Source organism: Equus przewalskii, chromosome 15 (genome assembly GCF_037783145.1).
Source record: "Equus przewalskii isolate Varuska chromosome 15, EquPr2, whole genome shotgun sequence".
NCBI classification, from domain to species: domain Eukaryota; kingdom Metazoa; phylum Chordata; class Mammalia; order Perissodactyla; family Equidae; genus Equus; species Equus przewalskii.
In genome coordinates, this window is record NC_091845.1 from 20,652,693 (window position 1) to 20,679,970 (window position 27,278).

General features: G+C 39.4%; 1 protein-coding gene across 24 annotated transcripts in view; it reads left to right on the plus strand.

Annotated features, from left to right (window-relative positions):
- Nucleotides 1-27,278, plus strand: part of FOXP1 (forkhead box P1) — a 412,016-nt gene that overhangs the window by 367,498 nt on the left and 17,240 nt on the right. For 15 of the 24 annotated variants that reach the window (XM_070576788.1, XM_070576789.1, XM_070576790.1 and 12 more), the window contains 5 exons: nucleotides 1,120-1,207; nucleotides 13,246-13,329; nucleotides 22,915-23,116; nucleotides 23,221-23,300; nucleotides 23,898-23,999. In XM_070576788.1, the coding sequence (XP_070432889.1) occupies nucleotides 1,120-1,207; nucleotides 13,246-13,329; nucleotides 22,915-23,116; nucleotides 23,221-23,300; nucleotides 23,898-23,999 (556 nt within the window). The remainder of the gene's footprint in view (nucleotides 1-1,119; nucleotides 1,208-13,245; nucleotides 13,330-22,914; nucleotides 23,117-23,220; nucleotides 23,301-23,897; nucleotides 24,000-27,278) is intronic. The other 9 variants (XM_070576797.1, XM_070576800.1, XM_070576798.1 and 6 more) reach the window with 1 other exon arrangement.

The window sequence follows — 27,278 nt, forward strand, 5'->3', positions numbered from 1 at the left end:
TTAAGTGCTAAAGGTGAACATTTCGTTAATTTAGTTATTTTGAAAGGTTGCAAACCCGGGTTCTAAAATTCTTATTTTGAACCGCATTTGGAACAAGCAACAGAAATGGGGTAGCACCTTACAGTCTTAAAAATCAGCTGTCCCTATTATTACTATCATCATTATTATTATTATCATTGTTGTAGTTGTTAGAAAGTATTCAGTCATTTTATCTTGAATCCAAATTGTGTCTTGGCCTAAATGTCATAAATATGTTGTTAAGAGAATTTGGGCAGATATCTCTTTACATAAGTCTTTTGTATCACTAATGAGAAAGAACTGATGTGGATACAGGAATTTTTATTTTTAAGATTTTAGGCTTTGATTCAACCCTCTGATTATCAGAGCTCCTGCATATGGTAAAACTGATTGAAATTTCAATTTGCTAGCCTTTTCCCTGTTGGAAAATCTAATAAATAGTGAAAGGGCCACAAGACAGGCATACTCAGCATGTGTCCTGAATCATCTATAAGCTGGACATCCAGACCATTACCAGTCAAGAACCCAGGCAGAGTTTTCTTTTTAAATAATTGTCTGCACTTTCCTCCCCTCTCATTGATACATATTTTGCATGTGTAGGTTCATATTTCAGATTTCATATGTTTAAAGTTGTTTTTCCACCCATTGCCGTTTCTGACATTCACGTTAATGTATTTCAATATAAGGATGTGTCATCAGTTATATAAAATCAGTTTTCTCGCGAACAGATGCTCCTATTCAGACCCATACAATTTGGACTCCTCTGAAATATCTAGCGGGCCCTGTCTGATTTCTACCCATTGAGGTGGTCTTGCATGCCGCCTCGACTTTCTTAAATTTTCGTATTTATGTGTAAATGGTTATCTCCAGTTGCCCTGCAGAGCTTCTCCCTGGAAGACTTTGTTTTGGTGATAACAGCGTACTAAATTCTATGTCATGACATGACTGAATGGTGGGGACGGAGAAGGGCAGGCCACGCACAAAACGACTGTCCACTGTGAACTAGACCCGCTGCCTAGTTGATGCTTGAACATCCTGGTAACTTATATTTTCCTTTTTGTTTCTCCATTTCACTTAATGATTTTCTATGTATTGTTGCAGACATCTCAACAGCGAGCATGCGCTGGACGATAGAAGTACAGCTCAATGTAGAGTACAAATGCAGGTTGTACAGCAGTTAGAGCTACAGGTAAAGCCACATTTATTTTTAATATTACCTCAGTATCCCTCCAATTCCCAATTTCTGCAGTGTTCTGTAATGAGTTCTGGTATACTCATTATTGAATGGAAGGTCCAAACCTGTTGTTGTCCTCTATTTCATTTTATTTTGTTTTATTTTATTTTTCTTTTGCTCTTTGGGAAAGTTCAGCTTCAGTTCATTCTTTGGAACGGCTGCACAGACGTCTCGAAGTTCTGTGCATCTCTCTGTATGCAGCCAACTCTCAGTTACCGCTTTTAGCTTTGCCATCTCTCTCTCACTTTCCCTCCCTTCCCTCTTCTCCTTTTAACTTTTGGGTTATCTGTTGTTAGTTTAAGTCCCCGAAGTCGCTAATATTATTAACCTGCAGTTAGGAAGACAAGCTGGGGAGAGAGATTGAGAGAGAAGGAATATGAATGGAGAGAGAGTGCGTGTGAGCAAGACTGAGCGAATGAGCATACAGGCAAGCGTGGTTTCCAAAGTTAAAACAGAAACTGTATGTGGATTTATTCCTCATTTTTCATTGTCTTCTTTTCTCTCCATCACTGAGAACAGTTGAGAGTTCACTGCGTACGTTTTAAAAACACACTCATACATATACAAATACATAGTCAGATATATATAATGTGTATATATATTTTATATATATATGTATGTATAATATCTTGTATTTGGAAATCCACTGGGCCATGTTGAATGTATTTTGTGACGAGAGAAAATAAACTTCTGCAAATTTTCCTGCAGCTCACAGTTGTGAGGGACAGCGGGCGTTCTTAATGTCGGTTCCACTTCCTGATGTAACTTGTTGATGAACCACCATATTTTAACAATAATTGCATTCTTGGTATAATTAATAGAAAATTAGTTTCTAAAAGTAAAAATTGGGTCAGAAATGGAGATTATTAAAATTTACAATTGCAAAAGCCTGACCCTGCAAACCCTATTTATGCAACCGAGTTCCAGAATGCTTTTGAGTGCTTGATGACTCACTGTGGCTTCTTCCTCTGGCTGGTTCAGTGTAGGCAAGAGGTTAGCCGACTAGGGGAAATTAAAACAATGTTGTACATTATATTGTTACCAGCCATCGAAAAGCCTATTTTGTATGCAAGACAGCAATGCCGAGCTATATGGAGAGCCCTAGGCTAAGTACAGAAGATAATTACATTTGGAATTTCACTGAGTTAGGTCATTTACAGCTTCAAATAGTTGTGGAGAAGAATCAGCCAAAACACACTTAAACTTTTTGTTGTGACTTTTCAGGATAGAAAGGATTTTTTTTAATTAGTTATCATCTTATAGGACAAATTACATTTTTTTTTTTTAGTGAGATTGTCTCAAAACTTATTTTCTTGAGCTGGTTAATATTTTTCCATTCAGACTACAGATAGCAACTTATCAGAACAGTATGATATTCATACAGGCAAAGGGCATATCCTAAAATCTCCAAATTTTCACATGAGTCTTTGGAAACATCTTTAAATTTAGCATACTTATTGGTAAGGAAAAGAGTAGTGTATTTATCTCACCCCCAAAATTCACTTATGATTAAAGTGTTTTTCAAGTAAGCCCTTGAAAAACTGGATTCAACAGAACAAACTGTATGACTTCTGCTACCTGAATTTATGTGTACTGGTGGTGGTGTTTATAAAGTAATTCAAGTTCGTGCATTTATTTATTTAATTGGTAAAATTAAATTTTTAATGATCATCTAGAATAAATTGTCTACTGGAGTTGTCTTGGTTCTCCCAGGTAGGCATTCCAGACTGCATATTTGAGTGTGAGGCCATTGTTAATTACTCAGGAACTGATTATTTCTTTTATTCATTATTCCTCACTCTGCACGAAGACAAGGCAGGAGAAGGAAAGGAGTTAGACCATCAATATGTCAACTTAATTTTGGCAGCTTTAATGTTTTTTGGTGGATGTGGCCTGTGAGTGTGGTACAAACCAATAGGAGGATTTTTTCATTATTTGTGGATTTCATTTATTCATAGACTTCCCTTCATCCTTCAGCCCCAAATCAAATTGAAGGCAGGTTTTTCAGCTTCTGATAGGCATCAAAGAAGATGATCTGGCCAGAGTTACTATGTGGTGGTTACCTGTGATGTTCCTAGTAATATTTTTGCTTGAGTTTGCTTTAACGGAAGAAGGGACAGGCTAATTCTGAAGGGTTCAGTTTCTTCAAAGCTTGCGAGAATGGTTAGAGTGATGACATAGTGCCTGTCAAGAGCAGGGGTTGACAAACTGCAGACTATGGACTAAATCCCACGAGCTAAGAAAGGTTTTTACATTTTTGAATAGTTGAGGGGGAAAAATCAAAAGAAGAATAGGTTATGTGAAGTTCAAGTTTCAATGTCCATATGAGAGGTCGTACTGGAACACAGCCACGCCCATTCATTTACACATTATCTATGGCTGCGTTTGCGATACAAGACAAAAGTTGAGTAATTGCAACAGAGTCCCTGTGGCCTGCAAAATTGAAAATGCTTACAGTCTGGCTGGGCCCTGCAGAAGAATTTTGCCAAGCAATCCCTGGTCAAGAGGATCAGAAGAAACAATTTGTATCACTTTATTAGCAGCTTGTTCCTTTAGGTTTCCTGGCTGCCTAAAGGTCTTCTCACCCCTTCTTACCTTTTCCTTCTTAGCCTTCATGTATGAAACCATTCTGGTCATCACATTGGTCAGATGTCCCCAGTAGCTCCTTCACGTGACAGGTGCCTGCCAATCTTGGGGGTCATGGAAAGCTGGCTGGGGGATATTCATTCATTCATCCATTTATCTACTGATCCATGTAGCAAACATTACCCAGAGCCTCTAACATATTAGGAACCTTGCTAGAGCCACTATGGAATACAAGAGTGAGTGAAACAGGTAGGGCTGCCCTCCCAGTTCTCACATTCTAGAGTAAAAGTTGACTCTAACTAAATAATTTTCCAGTGGCACCGTCCATTTATTGGGTAGTGCTAGCTGACAGGCCCAGAAATATGCTCAAGAGAGAGTTTCAATGCTAGACAGGGGCCAAGCCAAACCAGATTTTATCCATTCATTATTGTTCAGTCAGATGAAATACACAAGAAAATGTCAACAGTTTTTGGTATTTAAAGAACCCTTGCCCTGAGACAGAGTTACGAGAAGCCCTTATCAAGGATTAGATTTGAGCGTCTTTGGGCTGCAGATGTGGCACAGTGGGGAGTGTTTGTGGCAAGGTAAAATTATACTCAAAGCCAGATTCATCCTAGGCTTCCTCTTTCTCTGACGTTCAGCATTTCCATGTTTGTGCTGTCGCATTTGCCGTTTCATGCACTCATGTCTGGAAATGTCCTTTTTAATTGACTTAAGTGGCAGTCATGGTGCCTCTAGAACCTGAGGTATTGGGGAAGTCGGGTCCGTGCAGCAGCAAGAATACTTTGAAGAGGTATTCTTGTGCTTCAGTGGCCTTTCTGTCTTGTTTCCCATTGACCTCGCTCCCCATTCTCTCAACAGCAGACTGGTATATCAGCTCGTCTAGAGGGGATGCCCTGGACATGACCGACCCAAGGGCTACTTCTGTTTCCCTTAAAGAAGGCATTTGCCAGTCCAGGAAATACCTGAACCTCCAAGTATCTCAAAGTATATTACAAAACCACCATTTATTAACTTGAAATTGAAAAATGTTTGTACCACTAAGTATTATAGGAAAGAGCAATCAGGGTTTGAACAATTCCATCTAAGAGTGCTCACTGTGTGAGTAGGAGAAGAAATCTCCTCCTACCACCCGGACTCATAAGGCCTCTCTCCACAGAGCAGTCCTTAGGCCTCTGGTGTTTACACCTGGGAGAGAGGTCACATGTGTGCCCCCATTGTGAAAACAAACCCAAGAAGGTCAAATGGGATCTTACAGTACAGATCAGTGGAGGTTCATTATATCTACCCTGGAGAATCATCCTAAGAGGATTCCACAGGAGAATTTGGGAGAGCAGAATCAGCCAGCATGAGACAAGACCAAAGCTAGTGAAGGCCACCTGAATGCTCTCCCATGTACCTTTCCAACCCCCTGAATCCAAACCCCAGAAACCTTAACTCTGACCCAAAACTGAAGGCCCTGTGTCTCTTACCCAAAAGTCAAACATCCCTAAAGAATTGCATGCAGTTTTTTTTTAATAGGAAATAGTGACTAGAGCTGTTTCCCTGCATGGTGCTATCTGTACAATACTACACTTGAATTAAATGGAGAAGCCTTTAAGACTCTAATGGTGAGAGTTCAGGCAGCCAGGCAGAAATCTAGATGGGTTATGGGATCTGACTTGGACCTATCTAATCAGTGCTGTGCCTGAGATGCATCTGTATTGGTTTTATTTTTCTTGGAAGATACCAAAATATATAATGCATATTTTCTTGGCAGTGGACGGCTTATGTAGAGCTTGTTAATAGAGAAAGATTGGTTAATTCACTTCTCATGTTACACCCTGTTAGTGGTCTTACTAAGAGGAAATTGAGGTCAAAAGGACATCTTAGTGGGCATTCTGAGCCTTTTTGACTATTTCTAATTGCCTTTCATTATAAAGACAGTTGTCATTTTTTGACATCTTACCAATGGACTAGATGGGGATTAACCCCACCTATAACCTGGAATCCCAGTATTATAAACCCAGAGGAGTTGTGTGAGCTCCTTACACTGTACACATAGGCTCCTAACATCAAGACAGATGGACACGATAGAAATTATTTTGGTCAAGGACGTGACTTTTTGAGGTCAGGGAATGTATTTTAAGATTTCATCTGTTAGATGTTCTCTTTTGACAGATTCTTCAAGATGATATGCATTCAAGGAAATGAGTTAGAACTGGAAGGGAAAAAAATTTCCCACAATCCATATGCATGGTCTTATATAGGTCATGAAATATATAGCCCCCTCCCCCACAAGACAAAGGGGAAAAAACAAAGGAACTGGAAATATGTTGAGAAGTAAGGATTGCCCACCCCAGATGCCAGGGCCAGGCTTGTAAGGAAGCACTTGAAGCTTCCTTGAGTGTTGAACACCTACTCTCTACCAGACATGGGCCTAAGGGTTTAAATTCGTATTAATCCAATTACTTGGGTTCACTCAGGTGGGAAGTTCTTATGAGCTCTCTCAACTATTAAGCTGTGGATGAGATATCACAACAGGTAGCTCAGTGGCTGGATCAGAATTCCATTTTGGAAAAAGAGAAAACCGTCCAATTTAATAGACAACAAGAAAAAAGTCTTCCGATGGACTTAACTCTCTTAGAAAGCTGAGAGAATTATGGTATAGATACATTTTTCCTGCCACATATATTGGTTTTAATCTGTTCTACGACCATGTGGCCTTGCTCAGTTGTCAGCACATCCTGTCTGGTGTATGAAGATGGGTTTTGAATGAAAGAAAAAAGAAGCCTTGGAGATCCAATATCTTCGTCATGTCCACGGCTCAGCATGCGTCAGGGGATAGGGCTCAGGACAGACTTCCTATAACCCCTTGGCCAGTAGACCCTTGAAAATGAATAGTGAAAGCAGCCAAGGGGGAAGGAGCCAGCCAAGCTGATAGGGTTCATCTGCCTAGCATGGGCAGGGGCTGGAGTTGGAGGGGTGTGTACCTTTTATTCTTTAATAATTCGATTCCATTCAGTCACTATTTATCAAGCACCTATTGTATTCAGAGCACTGGATACAGATAAGTAAGGCGGCCTCTTCCTTCCTGTAATGTTCAACCTACTAGGGAGGGTGAGACCGGCACATCTTTAACTGCACACCAGGCAGAGTTTATAAGAGGGATGGGCGGCATTGCAGAGGTGACAGGGAAAGGGTGATTGGCAAGGATGTTCCAGGCCAAGGGAGCCACTTAAGGATTTGCCTGGATTGTAGGAAGAGGCAAAAGGATAGTGGAAGAATACACTGTTCTTTTTGTGTGTGTGTTTAAGAGGAAGACTGGCCCTGAGCTAACATCTTGCCAATCCTCCTCTTTTTTGCTTGAGGAAGATTGTCCCTGACCTAACAAGTGTGCCAGTCTTCTATTTTGTATGTGGGACACCGGCACAGCATGGCTTGATGAGTGGTGTGTAGGTCCACGCCTCAGATCCGAACCTGCGAACCCCAGGCTGCCAAAGTGGAGCACGTGAACTTAACCACTGTGTAACCAGGCCAGCCCCTATGTTATTCTTTTTTAATTGTTCGGTAGGAAATAGGGTGACCGTCACAGTTTGCTTACCTGGGAATGAGGGATTCCTGGGTCTTGGGATTTTTGCTTTCCAAACTGGGAAAATCCTGGGCAAACTGGGATGTGTTAGTCACCCTAACAATAGTTGGAATCCATTGGCTGTGGAAGAGATCTATTGAATGTCCCATTTTCTGCTTCTAATTATTTCATAACGGAGCTTAGAAACCATTCGAAGGGATATTTCTTGAGCTCCTACTATATGCCGAGGCACTGTCCTAGGTGCTTCATGCCCTCAATTTCTTTGAATCCTCACAGTCCCTCAGTGAGTAGATTCTACCCTGTTTCCTCGATCCTAAGAGTTATTTTTTTAAAGGAAAAATATAACATCTGGAAATCAGTGAATATCTTAGATTGAATGAGTATGTACCTTAGATACTGTACCATTACTTCTGCTATTTCTTGTTCTTTGAAAGGGTGTTACTAAGTCAATGATCTTCACAGTTATTGGCCTCTTAGAGCCAAAGAAATAATTTTCCATGTCCCTCCCGGTTACAGATGAGGAAACAGAGATCTGGAAGATCTAATTAGCTCGTTCAAAGCCAATGGCAAATAATGGGCCACGCCCAGGCATCTAACCCAGCCTTTGTAGCCATGCTCCTTTTATTGCACAGCGCTGCCTTACAGTTTTCACCTGGGGGTCATCATGGCCCAGTGGGGTTCTGCGCATCTACCCAGGCATTGCAGATCGCTGGTTTTACAGCTTGGCTTGTGAAGCCGTGTCCCTCTCTGCCTCATGGAGTTCTCTCCTGAGCAGTCCATGGCAGCAGGGGAAGGCTGGAGCTCAGTGACGCTGGGAGCACTTCTAAGTTACCTAAATCATCTACACCAGGAACTGAAAGCTCTAAGAAAGTGTCAGCAGGGAGAGAAGTGCACGAGTTTCAATAGCAGAGGGAAACATTAAGCCTAAGACAAATCAATTAGCGTAGGACTTTACATGTGATTACTCTACCATTAGCGGTGCTATTTGTAATCACACCAGCTTCCTGGACTTTCACAAATGTATTATCTGTAATGTGTCCCCCTCTGGACCTTTCTAACCCCATTCAAGGCAGTCCTCAGGACGGTTCCTCACAGCCGCATCCTCACAGTGCCTCATGCCTCACAGAGTAAGCTCTGAGCATGCTGGGAAGAGAGGTCTGAATAGCATCAGAGCTATGTATCGCCACTGCTTTGTGACTGGAGCCAAGAAAAAGCAGAGAGTCGCTGAGTTTCTCACTTCCACGTCCCCCTTTGAAAATCAAGACACTTATTTTTCATAATTTAAAATCCTGCTTAACTCTGGGAGCATTAGAATTCCTAGACTATGACTGAGTATTAGTGTGCGTCTGCTTTAAATGTCAAGAGAGTCTTTAATAATAACATGCAAGGAATGTTAAGATGGTGACAGAATATAATAAAAGTAGGGAAATTCTTCCACTGGGGTGAAATGAGCCATAGGTTGCCTACCACCAGCGAGCTGTAGTTGGTGTTAAAGAAATTGTTTACAAGTTTTCACTGGTGCTGAGTCTCAAAGGCATGTGAATGACCACAGACTGATAAGGTGGATCGAAGATAACTATTTGGTAAATACTCAATTTGGTAGAAGAATTTCATTTCTACTCCTTCCAGTTACTGCTTTTTTCTGTTTTTTCCTCTTGTTTTTCTTCTTTTGATCCTGTGTCCTTTGGAGACCTGGGTAACTGGATATGTTCGGCCTCAGTCAGTTCTGTTTGGACCATCGTTGTATACAGAACCACTGAGCAAACCTGGACAGCCTCTGTGTAAGGCATACTCAGTCCTCGGAAGAGAGTAGTGTCTCCCAAACCTGCCTCATTAAACTTGGACACTCGGGGTCCTTATTAAAACCACCTACTCGGGGTCCCTCCCTTGAAGTGTTGGGCTTATTAGCGAGTTTAGGTACGACCCCGTACCGTCAAATTGGGGATGATCATTGTATGGGAATAATCCAGACTTGCCTACTCGTTAATTGGATGCCTGCTAAAACTCCGTATCCGGCCCCTTCCGTGGCGATCCTGTTTCAGTAGTTCAGGAAAGAGGCAAAGATCTGTGTTTTTAGTAAGTGTCCTGAGTGATTCTTATGATCATGCCAGTGTGGGAAAGTCAGACCAAGCATCATATAACCAGGATTCTAGTCTTATTTCTGCCCCTTCCCAGTTCCATGACCTCCAGTAAGTTCATCCTTCGAGCCTCAGTTTCCACGACTAGAAAATACAAGAATAGGACTAGAGGACCTGAAATAGCCACAACAGTCTTTCTCCTCTGAAATCAAATGAGTGACTTGGCCCCTTCCTCTCATCTGTCCTCAATAATTCTAGCATTTTTACATATTCAAAGTCCTTCATTTATTTCAAAAGAATTTTGTTTCTCACGAGTGAGAACTGCCAAATTGGGCTTAAAATGACTAGTCCTCTTGACAACATATAAAATGATTATGTTAAATGAACCCAAAACCATGTTCCCTTTTCTCTGCTAAAAGAATGAATTTAATCTCCTCCGTTTTTATCTTTGAAGATACTGAATGGAGCTCCTAGCCTTGGGCAGTTATCAGTGACTCCGGAGCAATACACACGTTCCGATCTTTCACACTGTGGTCTCTCTAAAACCTAATTTGAGGCCATGGCTAATAGAAGAGGGGATGGCCTATACCAGCCAAGGGGAGAAAAAGCATTTGCCTAGGATGAGGGGAAGATGCAGTGAGAACCAAGGAGATAAATCCGTAAGAAATGAGCTTCGTCTTTCCTCTGTTTTCTCTTCCATTCTTTAAAACAGCAAAATTGTCTCCCCAGTTAGCCCAACTGCAGGCTCCATCGAACCCCTGTTATGTTGATCCAGATTCCAAACATACACTCAGCCTGTAGAAGTCTAGATGGACTGGACTGATTTAACTTTCCTTTAAAAAAAAAAAAAAAGATATTTTTTGAGCCTTCGTGAAGCACTAAGCTCTATGCTAAGCTTGTTATGTGCAAGAACTTATCTAATCCTCAAAACAGCCCTTCAAAGTTCAGAAATTATTATTCCATATTTAGAAGGAGAAACTAAATACTTAAAAAGGTTACATAATGTGCTGAGAGTTGCAGAGCCGGAATTTGAATCCAGCAGAGTCTGATTGTAGTGCCCACGTCCATCATCCATTTCACTCCACTCTTGTTCTACAGAATTGGTGAACAACCTTGCTAATTTAAACAAACACGACACGAGCAGCTCCCCTTAATGTGTGGCCCATTGCCATTCCTTTTATGCCAGATACTCCCTCTGTACCCACCAGGAAAGCTTTCAGAGAGTAATTCTCTTTTGATATCACAACATAAAAATTTTTTTTTAATTTGCTAACCAAATTTTTAATTGACCTTTGGACTGATTTTCACATTCTCCTTTCCTTTGCTTTTCATGAGATTCAGCTTATGAGGGAATGCTAGAATATACTTACTAATATTAAATGTTTCTATTCTCATAATAATGAAAGGGTGCCATGAAAGCTGATAAGGACGGTGAGCTCATGGAGTTTCATGTTTCATGTATGGTTTCAGTAGGTGTGACTGTTTAGCCTTTTTGCCTAAAAAGACAAAAAGTGAATTTGGCAGGGTTTTTTTAATTGTTAAAACAGGTTCTGTTAGAGTTAGAGCTATAAATGATCATAAAAATCTAAAACCCTTCCAAGAATGTATTACATGCTAGTTTGCACTAATCAAACCCAAACTTGGATTTTTGCCTTTTGCTATAACCTTGCCCATCTTTTACAGTAAAGCAGAACTAGGTTGGTAGAGTTGACGTTGAGGCAAAATAAGGAACCTGGTAATTCTCAAAATGGATGATGAATTCTAAGTAATATTGTCATGGAAAAATAAGAAAATGTTCCCTATGGCAGTGACCTCCAGAGTTGTGGGTGTGACTGCGTGTACAAACTCTAGATGTGTGTTTGCAATGTGGTGTTACTCCTTGTGACCAGCAAAAGGTCAGCCTGGTAGACACTTGGATGGAATACAGAGGTGACGATTCCTTTGGATGCAGGGAATTGGGTTTTCCTTCTACTTGGTCTTTCTAATTGCTACTTCAACAATGTTTACGTCCAAAAGAAGTCACAGTTAATATTCATCAGACTCTTTAATAAATATCACCTCTCACCCTTTAATTTGTAATGTTCAGTATGGCAGACGACTACTTGTTTTTTAAAAGAAGGATTTATATATATGCCTTAATTCCTTCTGCCCTGTGACAATTTTAAAACAAAACATTTTTTTTTTAATCTGAGAATATTTTAGTTTTAACATCTAAAAGTATAGGACACTTACATAAAAAAAACCAAATAACTGTAAAAAATGCCATTGCTAACATTTTAATTGTTCTAACTGAGCACTTTTGAAAACTAAATTCCTTTAGCGTTATGTGTTCAGAGCATCTTTTAGTTTGGCTGTTCAATAACTTACTAAAGAACAGAGGATGAATAACATAAAGTTGCTCCTAATATGGTATCATTTTCATTTCCTGTTTGTTGAAAGATAAATGCTAACACTGTAAGGCAATTCTTTTTTTCTTCTTAATTTATTCCTCCCTGAACCACAAGGGAATAAAAAGAAAAAAAAGCAAATGTGATATGGCTTGAGACTGAGTCATTCACTTAGGATAAGCCGAAAGCTTTTTCCCTCTGGCTTTTGTACCCTTTCTTTTTCCTTGGCTTTCCCCAGTTCCTGAAACACCTTTATTTAACAATATGTCTTAGTGGATTTTTATTTTGAAATAATTTTAGACTTACAAAAAATTTTATTGATATTTTAAAGACTTAAGGTTAATTATGTGATATAGAAGGAAAGAGTCCCTCTCATATTCTGAGGCATTATTTTGGAGAAATAGTCTTTAAAAGCACTGAACTAAGACCATTTCTCTCTCTCTATCTCTCCCTCTCTCTCTTTCTCTCTCTCTCTCTCTCATATTAATCTCTTACATTTTCCTGAAATTCCACAGCTGTTCTCTTAACTATACCTTTATCTTTTGGGGATATGTTTCCCACTTCTTTTAAAGAGGTAATTGTGATATGTCCCCTAAGCCCTACTGTCTGGAACTAGTGAAAATATCATCATGTGAAAACAGTTCAAGGCAACCATAACGAAAGTAACATCCAATAAGTAGTATTTCAAGTGCCTACTATGTACATCCGAATAGAAACTCCTGTGCCTTCAAAAGATTTTTTTTTTATAGAATGAAGAGACTTAAATTTCTGTTAAGGTGAGACTACTGCATAGTAGGTACTCACATGGTGAAACATGAATGAGGAAGCTTATTCTGTGTTCATTTGAAAATGGGAACCCGTCAATCCCTGTAGCCTTGCGCCTGCCCTCCTAATATTACTTGCCCGCACTGTCTTAATCTATGCCTACCTGTTAAGAAAGATGAAGTTAATTTTGCATAAATGTACCCATCTGTCTAGGAGTTTTTCCACAACCACAACAGATGAATTTATGAGTTTTAGCTACCTAGCTCATTTTCCTTCGGCTTCCTCATGAGTAAGCTTGGTTAATAGGCATGATTCACGTTTTCGTCTTTTAGCTGTCTGTGTTACATGGGACTCCTTGGTGCCAACAGGTCTAGAATTTCCCAGTTCAAGGCTAATGCATCTTGTGTTGAGAAATCTCATACCGACACCTCCAGTTACTTGGAGTTTGGCAATGGTCATATAGATTTCAAAACAGTTAAGCAATGAGAAAGACATTGTCATGTGCAATGATACCAATAGTTTAACTTGGCATCTGTATCATTTGGCATGTTAAAATAGTCATGCATCTGTATTCAAAGAAATAACAAAGCATTTTCTCCTTCCTAGCTTGCAAAAGACAAAGAGCGTCTGCAAGCCATGATGACCCACCTGCATGTGAAGTCTACAGAACCCAAAGCCGCCCCTCAGCCCGTGAGTACTGCACTACACCAAGGGGGAAAACCCTACAGGATTTCTTTCTTCTCTGCTTCCCTACTCCAAGCATAGGAAGGAGCGCTGCCTACTCTGGCAGCTTTGAGTGTTGAAGGCCTTAAGTTCAGTCGACTGTTTCTGGTTACCTGTTATAAAGAGGGTACTGCGCTAGGCATGTAGGGACATACAGGATGATTCAGACACTGTCCTTGACCACGAGGCCCAACCAACCAGCTCTTCTTTGGGGCGGATGATTGGTGCTACACCAAGGTACTAAAATGTATTATGAGAGCTCACTGGGAAGCAAAAAATAGCCTTCCTGAATGGTAGGAATGCAGAGGGAAGACAGCCAGACCAACAACGCTGAAGAAAAAGGCATATCAGCCTAGGTCAGCTGAGAGACAGTGGGTATGAGAAAAGGACTGAGCGATGGTCCAGTCTAACTATAACAGAGGAAGGACATAGGAAACACACTATCGGAATAGTTAAGGACCAAATTATGTAGAGCATGTAATGGTTACTAAAGAGTTTGAAGTGAAAATCACTCCTTCACAGTTAGGAAACCCACCATGGTATGCTGAAATTATGTTTAAGACTTTGAGGAATCCCGTAATTCTTGCTTTGTTCCCTTTTACTTGACCTTGAAGAGTGTGAACCAGGCGCAGACAGTTAATCTCAAAGCAGAAAGATGGTATCTAAACCCCAAACCCTGTCTTGGGCCTCGTTCCTTGTTGTAAATTGATCTCTTTAACAGTTGTATTTCTCATATACTTATATTTCTGAAACTCTCCTAGTAGCTTCAACTGATTATTTAAAATGGAGAGAGCGCTTTGCTTCTTGATTTTTAAGATTTGTAAAATTTAAAGGTACACTGCCTTTATTTGATTTTGCTTGGAGTCACTGTGTGAAAATTAATTGAGCGTTGACAATCTATAGTTAGTACCAGCAATTTTAATCAATATGCAATGATGCAGCGTAATGGCAAAGTATTGGTTTATCTGTTTTGACTGATTTTTTTCTATAAATAAAGCAAACATACACCCATATATGTATGATTTATGGTGATAGAAATAAAACGGAGTCAGACTATTAACCCAGCAAATATGGTAGCCTGCCAAGATGCAGTTGGCAGACAAAATTAATGTCTGAAACAGAACACATTACTGAGATATAGGACATAAAATCATTAAACACTCTGCGCATCCATTTTTACTAGGAAAGAGTCCTTAGTTTTCATGTATTTTGCAGTAAATGGCTGTAGGACTGAATGTGTAGGCTACCAAAAAGAAAGGAGGGGGGACCAGACCATTCAGTATTGTGGAATCAGTAGTCAACTGTGCTATTCGTGCTATTCCTTAGCAACTCCTCCTTTCAAGGAGGATCCTGGGAATAATATGAACCCAGCTAAGCAAATTGGTGAGACCCTGAAACGACTCAGCTGAGTTCTCCAGTGGGCATAGCCGATTGCTAAGGGAACTGATTGCCTTCTAACTCTCTGAAAGTCTTCACATGGCTTTTGTTTGTAGGGAAACGGTTTTTCCCAGGACGAAAGGTTTGGTTCTTTAAACCTAGCAACAAAGGGGAGAATGAGATTATCTCCTTCTTCCTCCATGGATTAAAAACAATGGTAGAATAATGTTTGGACTCAGCACTTTAGGAATGGACTCCTTTTGGATCGTGGGGCTCCTTGGGAGGGGGAGGGATAAAACGAGAGAGAAAATTGGAAAGCCCCGTGGGGGCGCTCAGTGAGTGATGGGGCCAGGTGTTGGCAGGGAGCGCCATATATGTAAGCCTACATGGGCCGCAAAAGGAACGTTGGGAATCTCCATGAGGACCAGTGTTAAGCAGCCAATAAACAGGGAAAAGCAGACATGGGGGAAATGCACAAGGAAGGAAGGTTTGTCTTGATTAGTATTAAAAAAAAAAATGTTTTACATTCTGGAAAATTATAACTTTGAAGGGGACCTCCTACTAAATTTATTTTTAACTGCTCTATTGAAAACTCTCTACCACTAGTCAACATTATCTCTTAGTAGCTCAGCACAGTATTTCTTTATTAAAAGAAATAGGCACGAATATTTTTCACTGAAAAATTAATAGCTTTTGAATTCATACACAGCAGGTTTTCTTTTGCAAAGAAGTCCAATATCGCTGCACAGCACTTCTATAACCATTTATTTAGAGTCCAAGTCAAACCTTTGACAGCTAGAGCAGCGCTACAAGCCAATATAAAGAACTCCAAGATGTAAACCAACAATAGGCCGTCTGTGTGAGGTTTGCCATTGTCAGATACATAGATTGTTTGGATTAGTTTATGTAAATGTACTGTTGTATTACCCTTTGAAAAAAAAAAGATCACATTTGTGTATGAAAAGTGGTTCCCTTCACAGGCAGCATTATAAATTCCTTATCCTTTAACTTACATGTAAGAAGTAAAAATTGGTGCCTGACAAGCAGATATTGTGTGACATTCTGTTGCCGAGTGAACTTGCCTTCTTTTCATTTATTGGAAAATAGAAAATTTTATTATAGATACCATCTTATAAATCAGGAATTATTAAAATATGTATAGGTGAGGCATTGGGAAATTAATTATAAAAGGTAGACGTGTAGTGTTTTGCATAAATTTTTACTTCCTTGGCAAAAAAAAAAAAGGCACACACACATATAGCAAACCCTTGATTCTTTCAGCTTTAGGGATACAGAGCTATCTGGTGATCGATTCTAATGTGCGGATATTCCCTTTTGCATGTAATTAATTTATTCCACCTTTGATAATAGAAGGCACAGTGTATGTTCAAATGTGTATGCTTCTAGAATCTTTGATTTGAAATAAGCAGCCACCGGGATTCAAATCTAACCATAGATGGGGACTTTCATGTTACAGCCTTGCTAGTGAGTTTATGCAGTTTTTTTTCTTTTTTCCATTTTTGTTTAAAAGGAACTTCTTGTTTATTTAAAAATTCTTAGTCACTAAGTGATAGAATGCTTTGCTGTAAACGTTGCTTTTCCCTAATGCCATTTGGGTGGTAAGTGTCATTTGTTGTATCCAATCCTCCAACCAGTCCCCATTTCATCGCATCAAAGAAACTGCCAAAACCTCTTTGGATTGTTCTTACATCAGCTCGTAGACGTGTTTTCTGGATCGTATCGTGGAACTCGTCTTCAGATTTGGATAGTTAGAGGATGTGCTCATCTCGAGACAATCCCAAGTTTGTAGATATGGACGTGAGTTTGACCCACACTGGGAAGTGTATAGGTGAACTGGAATGTGAGTTCACAGCCTTCCTGTTCCTCAACAAATAAATAAACAAACATGCACACTCACTCACACATTTCCACTGCACGAATCATGCTGTGTATGAGTACAGCAACTGATCTATCATGGTGGAGGCGAGAAAGACTCCTGGGAGAAGTGACATCCAAGATGAAACCTATAAGATGAATGCCAAGAAATGGAAAGAAGGGGCGGGCCCCGTGGCCGAGTGGTTGGGTTCGCGCACTCCGCTGCAGGCGGCCCAGTGTTTCGTCGGTTCCGGTCCTGGGCGCGGACATGGCACTGCTCATCGGGCCACGCTGAGGCAGCGTCCCGCATGCCGCAATTGGAGGGGCCCACGGCTAAGAGTGTGCAACTATGTGCCGGGGGGCTTTGGGGAGAAAAAGGAAAAAAATAAAATCTTAAAAAAAAAAAAAAAAAGAATTGGAAAGAAGTCAGCTTCTTCATGAGTCTCTCCTTGGGTTAAGAGTAGGTGCCTGGGTCTGTGTGTCTCTGAAGAAGGGAGCTGGGAGAGAAGGGTATGCCCAGAGGATCAGTACGGAGCAAGATAGGAATTGCCAACATCAGCTAAGATAAGCTTTTCATACTTTTAGTTTCATTAAGGCTGGACCCTGCAGGGAAAAGGATATGTCAGAGTTTACCAGAACAGCTCTATGTTCTAGGAATTGAGCACAGGCAATGGGAAAAGCCTTTCTTGACATATGTTTGGAGGCCAAATTTGTTGTATTTTGAGTTTTAAAATATTCTTGTCTTTTCCATGTTAAGAGAAGCAAAAGCAAAAAATCAGACAGTAGTAAACGATCATAATGAGAATGATTGATATTCTTTTGTTCCAAACTCAATAACATTCTCAAAGTAAACACCAAAACGTATGGCTTGGGGGTTGATGTCTCCATGCTCATTCCATGGAGGATTTGCTGAGATGTTGCCTTGGAGGGAGGCGTAACTCAGAGGACAAAACAAAACAATGACAAGAAGCATGTCTGTGTTACGACTTTATGAAGTTGTCAAGGATATTTTAAAAAGACTTTTCACGATTATGATGTCAGGAAATTCTGTAAATCGTCTTTTATGATGCCGAGTACACGAGAGGTACGCTTTGCTTTCGGGTATTCCTACACACTAGAGAATGCCTCCTGATCCCGGAGAAAGCACATTCCTTTAGTTTTGGTGGGCAAGGAATTAATAGTGTAGGTAGTATATCCTTCTTTATGAAAATGTTATAAAACACTTACAGGAACTTGGATATTCGAAGTGAAATGCAGTATTGGGTTTTCCTTCTTACGCATTCTCTTTTCCTCTAACCATAGCAATTAGGACTGTTTTGAAATCGTTTTTAGCTACTATAAAAACAAAGTTCTCCCCCTCTGAAAAAGGGTCTTTTAACTCTTCAAGAAATGGCTGATCTTTCTGGCTGCTGCTGCCTTGCCTTAGAGTTGGAGAAATAATGTTAGGCTATCATAAAAAGAGATTCGAGCACAAGGCACACAAACTGTTTTTATGTATACCGTTTCTCATGAAGTGCCCCTCCTCAGCTCAGTGCCAGTTTTCCTGGTTTTAGTATCACTGTCAGTGACACCACCTTCTCAGTCATTGCCCTGCGCCAGCACCAGGTTCTAACACAGCAGCCGGGCCGGGCTGAGATGGTAAAGGGAGGCAAAGAAAGGCTCGTAACAAAAGCCTGCCTCTGCCACCCCAGACCCAGCCTCCCCATGGGCTGGTATTGTCCCTTCAGCCTCAAAAAGGCTGTCTCTGAACGCCAGTGATTCATGTCTAGAAACGCCGTGTGGTTCAAGCAGGACTTGAGCCTGCTCAGGCCAGGAAAACCAACAGCAGAAAAACGAGTTCTGTGAGCCTGAAAGTCCCTACTAAGCAGCTGGGTCCCTTGGTGTTTTGGTTTCAGGTCTGTCTTTTGTTCTCCGAATCTGTTTTCATGTGAGGCAAGAGCACAAACAAAAATAAAAACGAGTTCTTATGGGAATACTTATGACAAGTCTGTTTCTGTCGGGGGTTTACATCAGCGGCTTGTTTGTTTTTTAAAAATGTGAGTGACTCAGCTTCTTTAGAAGAGAGAGGAGGTTACTGTTTAAAAAGTAAAGATTAATCTTTTAAAAGAGGGCGAACCAGAATATTAGGTAGCTGATAGAGTTCCAATAGTTCGGATAGATAAGATTTCCAGGATAGTCCTGTAACTGAACCAGGGGAAAAGACGGTGGTTGAGAGCACAGATAAATTTAAAAAATAAAACCCTACAGCAATTTTAAGTGACATAAGAATTTAACTTTTGGCCAGAGTTTCAAAGAGATTATCTTTGCCGAAATCATCACATGATGGAAACTTGCCATGTAGAAAATATCAGAGTTACTAACTTTTCTAAACATAGCAACTTCTTTTTAAATAGAAAATGAACACAATGAGAAAAATAGGAAAAGAAACCCTCCCAGTCCGATCCCTTCCTACTCCATGGCCCGGAAAAAAATTATCTTTTAAAACCTTAAGTACAATCAGAAACACGAAGCACATATGCTTTCATTTCTAATTGATGATTATATTAAGATTTAATAGTTTACAATTAAGATGAATATTTCAAGATTACAGCAAAATCCACACCGTTCCCGATTTGCTCTTCTGTTCTAAGCCTGTAATTAATTTTTTTTTTTTTTGGTTCCCTTTTTTCAGAGAGACCTTAATTAAAAGAGCAGGTTTGAACACAGAGCCTGTTTTGAATCCTTCCCCACTCTCCATCTTATCTCTCCCGCATGACCTTCCCCCCTAAAGACAGTTTCTCCTCAAGACAAGCATGTGATCATCCAACAAAAGTTTAAAAGTTAAGAAACTTCTATAGCAGTTGACAAGGTTGACATTTCATTAACTTGTTGGTTCAGCCTTCAAATGATTTCACGAGGCGGAGCCCCCTCTGTTTGGAGTTTATAGCTTTTTGTTCATCCGTCCCTCACAGGCTACAGTCATGTTTAATTTGGAATCTGGGCTCCTTTGGCAAATTAGCAATTAGAACAATTTTGTGGGAATATGTATATGTGTCATTAGTTTTCCTGCAAATTAATAGCAAGGGCAGAGGTCAGGCAGAAATTTTCCACTTGACTGCAGTTCCTCTGTTGAGACTTGGCACTTGGTTTTGGAATGGCCACAGCTGCTGTCCGCCACCCTCTTCCTCTAGGAACTATCTTTTAATTAGTTTACCTCATAGCCATCATTACAAATATTACTGCCTCCCCTCCTCGAAATAAAATTACTGTTTCTACAAAATATTCCAGTGACATCTTGCACCACTGCACATTGATGGTGGGGTCACTCGAATGCAGCATTTAATCATTAGATCACCTCCATTCGCGTCTCCTAATTAGAGTCCTTACAATACATTTTTATCTGGTAATTAGCTGAGATTGGCTGCTTCCTCTGTGGCTTATTAGAGACGGCCCAGCAGTGGGTGTGAATCACGGTGTCATTTGTCAAGCCTGGTAAACCCTCTCTGCTCTCATCTGGCTTACTGTTTATTTCCACTTGCTACCCATGTTCAAAAACCTCCAGAAAATTCTCCTGCATCTTTGTGGGTTGTGCTAATCTGGAGGGATTTTATTTTTCACTGCTGCTTTTTTGGTAAAACAGTCCAAGTCTTAAGACCTTTGTGAAAGCTACCAGAGTTACGTTCTTTTCACGTTTTATGACATTGTACCATGTGACTTGTCTGATCTTCTTGTATGTGAGCACCCACAAAGATGGGCTTGCACTGGCTGAATGTTTACATGAGTTTTGGCTTTTGGCAGTTAGACTAGAACCCACTGGACTTGGTGCTCTTCCTCACAAAACTGGAAAGGAGCATGCATATTTCTTAAGGACATTGTATTTATATTATAATTTTCATTCCTCTTTTAAGAAAGCCACGGTGTTTAGGGTAATGTTTGTAAACTGAAAAGAAAAGCCAAAAAGTAGAGTTAGTCCTCAGAATTGGTTTATTGTTACTGTGCACATTTTCCTTTAACCAATGTGTCTGCATTTGATGGTAAGTTCTTCAAGGGCCGCAATTGTGTGTTCTGTTCCTATTTTTGTCACTTCGATACCAAATGCCTTATATCTGCTCGATAATATTTGTTGAATATCATTTATAAACAGGGATAAAAGGTATTCACTGAATCCTTTCCAAAAATGAGCATACAGAAAAATGAAACTGGTAAATGTTTCTTTTTCCCATTAACTGGGCATCAGAAGATGATCATAGGAAAGGCCTAGAATCACAAATGCGTGTCTGACTTTGGGTCCGGGTTGTGAATATGCGCAAGTTATTTAATCTCTCATGAGCCTCAGTTTGCTTATCTGTAAAAGATGAGTAATAACATCAGAAGTATTAGTGATGGTATGAGAAATAAATGAAACCACACAGTGGCAGGTGGTTTGTAACATGATTTTTACAAATGGTATCCTTCACTTCCCAGAGTGTTCTGATATTCTTAGGTTTAGCAGCATCTGAATTTTAAAAGCTGTATATTCATGAGCGTTAGCCTTCTGTGCACTAAATTCCTTGACCCGTTGCTTGGGCTGATGCTTATACATACAGTTCCTGCACTTGGTCAGTGATTAAGGCCCAAGGCAAAGAAGAGGTCAGCCCCAGCCTTCCCCCTTGGCTTCTCAGCTCTGCTCCATCCCATGGCTTCTACTCTTAACTGCCAGCCCTTAGTGTGCAAGTGTGTGTCATGAAGTGAAGTTTCCAGCACCAATACATAAGCAGCTCACAGCATCTGCCCAGCTTGCTGGGGGGTTTGTAAGGGCAGTACCATCTCCACAGCTTGCTCTCCTCAGACATGGTGTGTGTATAGGGGGCAAGGGGTGTCTGTTGTTAGCTGAGTCAGCATTTTTCCATTGATACTTCCCCAACGATGGTTGATGTTTTCTTCAAAGGCATTGCTTTTTTATGGAACTACCCTAAACATATTAGGAAAGTTTCTTACGGCCTTTTTTTATTACTAGAGAATGAGTAAGATTGAGTCTTTTCAACAAATTGAGAAGACTTTTAATATGTTCTTTGATTATGGTCTCAGAGGAATCTCATTTTTAATACTTTCCACAAATAATGCCTTGTACTTAGGATTGTCGCGATGGTGAAATAGACTTGTTAAGTGATTGGAAATCTGGTTTGAGAAGATGTTACCAAGTAAGCCTACTTTACTGAAGTTTCTTGGATTTGGGGCAGCTCTAAGTATCTGAGATAGCAATTCGATGTAAACTGTAATAAATATGTTGAAAACAACCAAGTTCTTCGACATAGCCGGACTTAATATTTCTGTATCAACAAATTTTGGGAAAGGGGGACAAGCCTGTTTTCCAGTATTGATAAGAGAAGCACTTCAGGGTGAAGCCGAAATAGATAGTAGAAAGAAAGAAAGAGAGGGAAGAAGGGAAAGAGAGAAAGAGTCAAAGCAGCACTCATTCCTTTTCCTCTAGACTACTTCAAATAAATAGTATTCATTTCCTTACTTGGTGCAATAGATTATTCCATTATATTCCTCAACATTTGAAACTTGGAGGGAAAAAAGTCACATTTTACAGTTCCAGATCTCTCACATGCCGCATTCTTTTTAAATTAATAGATTCCAATCCTACAGTTGATAGAGTTTAATGAAGATTACACATAAAGCTTTCAAAGATTAGTCTCTGCCAACTGATAGAACTCTGCGATGGCTTATTGGATCAGTGCCACTCTTTTTAATACGAGTCATAGGCCAAACATATTTACAGTCATTCCCATCCATGAAGTTTAATTATGGAGTGGAGTAGCCTATCCCTGTGCTGTCCAATGTGGTAGCCACTGGCTACGTGTGGCTATTTAAATAACTTTTATCAAAATTAAACTTTTAAGTACAAATAGTTACTCACTTGCAGTAGCATATTGCAGGAAGTTCTGTTGGAGAGCTCAGGTCTCTATGAATGTACACCGACTGATGTTTCTTGAAACGTGAGTGTTCACTGGTGCGACAAGGACTCCCTCTCCCTCTTTGAGGTTTACAAGGCAAAGTAGGCTATTAAAGAGCGTGCGAAGTCATGGTTAAAGAAATGTTTTGACCCAGAATTTCTCAAACTGGCTAGGCTAGCCTAGGCAACCCCTTTGTGTGTCTATAAACATTTAACAGTCTTTGGATAACACCTATCTATATCTCATATCTCACCTCTAAGCATCTACTTAGAGGAATAAAACTAGCCAGGCATCCTCTGTATCATTCCCGCTGGATTTCGGATGCTTTCTTGGCCACCCTGGTTTTCTGAAGATCTTCTAAGAATTGTTCTTTCCCTCACAGCTGAATCTGGTATCAAGTGTCACACTCTCCAAGTCCGCATCAGAGGCTTCTCCACAGAGCTTACCTCATACGCCAACGACCCCAACCGCCCCCATCACTCCCGTCACCCAAGGCCCCTCCGTCATCACCACCACCAGCATGCACACGGTGGGACCCATCCGCAGGCGGTACTCAGACAAATACAACGTGCCCATTTCTTCAGGTAGATACTCCATTTTTGGCTCATGTAGAATTGTAATATGTAATTCTTGTAGACCAGCCTCTTTTTAAAAAGTGATAATTAATAGGACAATGATTCTTATTTAGCAGATATTGCGCAGAACCAAGAATTTTATAAGAATGCGGAAGTTAGACCACCATTTACATATGCATCTTTAATTAGGCAGGTAAGTAAATAACACAGTACGTAAAGCTATATCAAAAGGTATACGTGGATATATTATATTGATGAAGTAGATTTAAAACCGTTTAGTATGCAAGCATGCTAAGCCCTTTTCTATAAGGTTTTTTAAAACTGCAATATATAACATAATTGCTTTTGATTAAGTATTACAATACGATGTGATTATTAGGAAATTCATTTCACACAACAGTGAAAATGAGCCTGTTTAAAGATGGCAAGTCAATTATCACAAGCTACAGTAATCTCTGATCCCTAGAATTAATCTGAGCTCTAAATAATTACTGAGCTTTAATCAGCTAGTGAAATGTTTTGCATTTCTCTTTGATTCTGCTTTATGAATGACTAATAAATTAATATTTCTGTACGGAAACAGAAATAAAAACTCAAAACAATTAGATAATTCCATTTTGAATTTTGCTATTGAACTGTTAAATACAATCATTAATCTTAGATCATTTTGTGAAACCTTTCCTAGGATTTAACTCTGTTCATGGTTATTTTATATTTTCAAGAAACTGTGTAATGACCATTCTGCTGATTTGGTCATAAATTATCTTCTTCTGTTACTTTTGCTTTATAGGCCATTCTCGAATCTCCAGAAAAGCAGCTAACACTAAATGAAATCTATAACTGGTTCACACGAATGTTTGCTTACTTCCGACGCAATGCAGCCACGTGGAAGGTAAGCTGACTTGCAGGCCTTTTAGTCTTGGGTCTTGCCGTTTAGAGAAGAGAGTTTGTTGTTGATAAAACACAGTTGTTTTAAGTTACATTTATATTGTTTGGCTACATTCAGAGAGTCTATAGGAATATCTGATTGAGAAAGTAGTTCCATTGTGGTTAAAATGCTCAGATGGAAGACTCCCATTACATTGGCATCAGATGATTGGATGGACCAACCAGTGAAATGATCTCTCTTTGAATGGAATATGTAGGGAAAAGGAGCAGATGACCACTGTTGCCGAAATGTTGAGATTGTCCTATTACTTACACAAACCTCATGCTTTTTGGTCTTTAGCCACCACCAATATTTGCAGAGATGCATAGGTAATTTTTTTTTAAATCATTAGGAACCTGGAGAAATGATCAGACAAACTTGACTTAACCTTCATTGGTTGGATAAAAGCTCCTTAACCCAATTAGTGGAGAAAGCTGTGCAGTCCAAGTACTAGCACTATATATGGGGAACACATATATTAAGTTGGGTTATTTTTGTTTGTTTGTTTTTAAGTCAAGAGACTGTCTTAGTAACTTCTGCATTATGTAACTTCACTTTTACCACCATTTGCTATAAAACAGGTCATATGCCGTAGCTCCACGTTGGATGTCCCCAACAAGGCATGAGGTCACATGACAAACCTCATTCCCAATTTAGCAGTTGGTTCATAGATTCCATTAGTACTTATTCCATTATTTTAGATTAAACCCTCACAAATTTTTGGATTTTTTTCACTTTCAATTTCTTGATTTCTAATATTCTTGCTATAAAAGAGGGCAAGTACCATATGACATTTATTTTTTTTGCAGTTTTTTCTACTTAGAATTCTTATAATCCCTAAATTCCAAGACATTTAGAAACATTTAAAATGCAGATATTTTAGGATACTTTTACATGTCATTGTTATATAGTAGAGATTTATTACAGGATACAAGGAAAATTTGCTTAGCTTGAAATAAATGTCTTCCTTGCCACTTCCTTAATTTTGGGGAGAAAAACAAAAGCAAAAACAGAAAACATGTTTCCTTGTTACGTTCCTGATAAATTAGCATTTTAAAAGAAAATGAATGTAACTGTAGGTTTAATTCATCCACTTTACAGAGCTGTGAATATCTATTGTGGCCCAATTTATCTTTTTGATTTCCATTAAGACACATGGATGCCAAAGGGCGCCCTTACCTCTATTTCTCAGCCTGCCTTGGGAGAGAAAATACAAAGGATCTTTAGCTACCAATGCTTTTCAAAATTTAGGAAGTATAAGCATGAAGCAGGCATTTTCTTCAAAATTATCTCTTATAAATAGCAAATGATCAAATTTAGAAACAATTACCAGTTGTGAGTATGATATTTAAGCTCAGATCTTTAGATTTAACTTTTTCATTTTTGCGAACTGCAGGAAAAAGTGCCATTAATATAAACAATCCGAGATGAAGTACTTATGACTCATAAATACATATAATTTTCTCTATGTGTCTTTATTTGTATCGTGATCTTAGACAAAAGATTAAATGCCCAGTTAAAGTTATGACTGAAAAGAGCTTGCTCATCTTTATGGGAAACTCTTGATTTCTAGCTTAGATATGTAGTATTTGAAAACAAAACTCAAGTTTTGACTTTTCATCTTTACTTACATGGTTGTATAGTTCAGACAGATCTACAGCAATCTTTTTTTCATATGTGGCTTCTTTACGTCTTTTCAGTTGTGTACATTTTGATGCTTACTTTAGAACCTTAGACAGTGATTAGGACGAGAAGAAATGTTGGTTTCTTTTCCAATTATGTCTCCTATATGTATACATGCTCTGGATTTTTTTAAGGAAATTTGAGTTTGTTTATTTATTTCAACCTCCTCAGTGTTGTTCTAGGAGATAACAGTAAACTCTTAGCATCCTTTTGCTATGCCTTTGTGCAATATAAAAAAGAAAATGCTTATTTAAAGACCAGACTGCAATTTATATGCAGAGAAATTTGTCCTATCTAGTATGATTATAACATGCCAAGTGTTTTCCAGAGATTTTTGTTTTGTTTTCTTTTTATGCAAACCTATCAAACCTGTTTGAATCAGGGGTGTCTTTTCATAGTGACCTGGGGGGTCTTGAAACTACCCCATGTATGTATGCTGGCATTGCTCAAAAGCTCCTTGAGAATTTCTCCTGTGGCTTCTCCTTGTGAGAAGTTCATCATGCCGGCCGTATAATAAAACTTGAGGTCTCATTATCTTCTGAGTATTCCATATTGGAAAAGAACAATCGTCATTGTCTAGCTGGACTCCTTACAGTAGAGTCACCAACAGTGGTTATCTGAAAATTGAAACACCTCTCCAAGTATCAAGATTTGCCACTTGGAAGGATAACTTAGAGAGGAAATACTGCAGGTGGTTGAAGGGGAGGGGTGCAAAATGTTTGACCAGTAGCAGCATTACCAGAATTGAGTGAAGGGCTTGCAAGGTATGTGAGGTATGGTCTCCACGTCACCTTCTCATGCCTCAGTTGTCACTTACTTATTCCCTGTAAGAACAAAGGTTTGAGTAAATGACGTGGGTCTCTTTGTAATAGCCTCATGTCTAATTTTGAGTCTGGATCAATAAGTTCAATCAGGACTAAAGAAACGAAGCCATGCTTGTTACTGTACCCAAAAAGAGTTGTGGATTTTCCTGAAACTCAAAGGAAAGATGAGATGTTAAAAGCTCTTCACACTTGAGTTGAGATCCTCCTTTTTGATAAATTATAGATGTCAAGGTTCTCAGCTTAGGAATGACCAGAAATGACTTTTAATCATAAGAAAGAAACATATGTCTATAGAAACCATCAATTGCAGGAATATCGTCATTTTGCCATCGAGAGTCCTACTCATGTGCTCCTTTGGCATTTTCTCAGTTAATTAAGGTACTTGCCCATAGTAAGGGCCAGCTTTTATATGTATTTGGGAAGGCAAGACATAGCTCAGTGATGGATCCTGATCCATTAGGGGTCATTTCGCACCCTGAACCTGTCGGCTACAGGAGGCGATACTCTCAATGGTAAAATCCAATTTAGATTTCTTCTAAATAAATCTGAGAAAACCCATAGAAAGTTTTAAAGCCAAAACTTCAAAGAACAAGAACAAAATGTCTTCATCTTTCATGGTTTAAAAAAAAAAAACAAAAACACCCTTTTTTTTATGGGAGATAAGTGTGTTTAAGAGGGACAGTTTTATGCTTTACGGGTTTATTTTGAAGTTCTATTAACACTATTTTCAGATTTC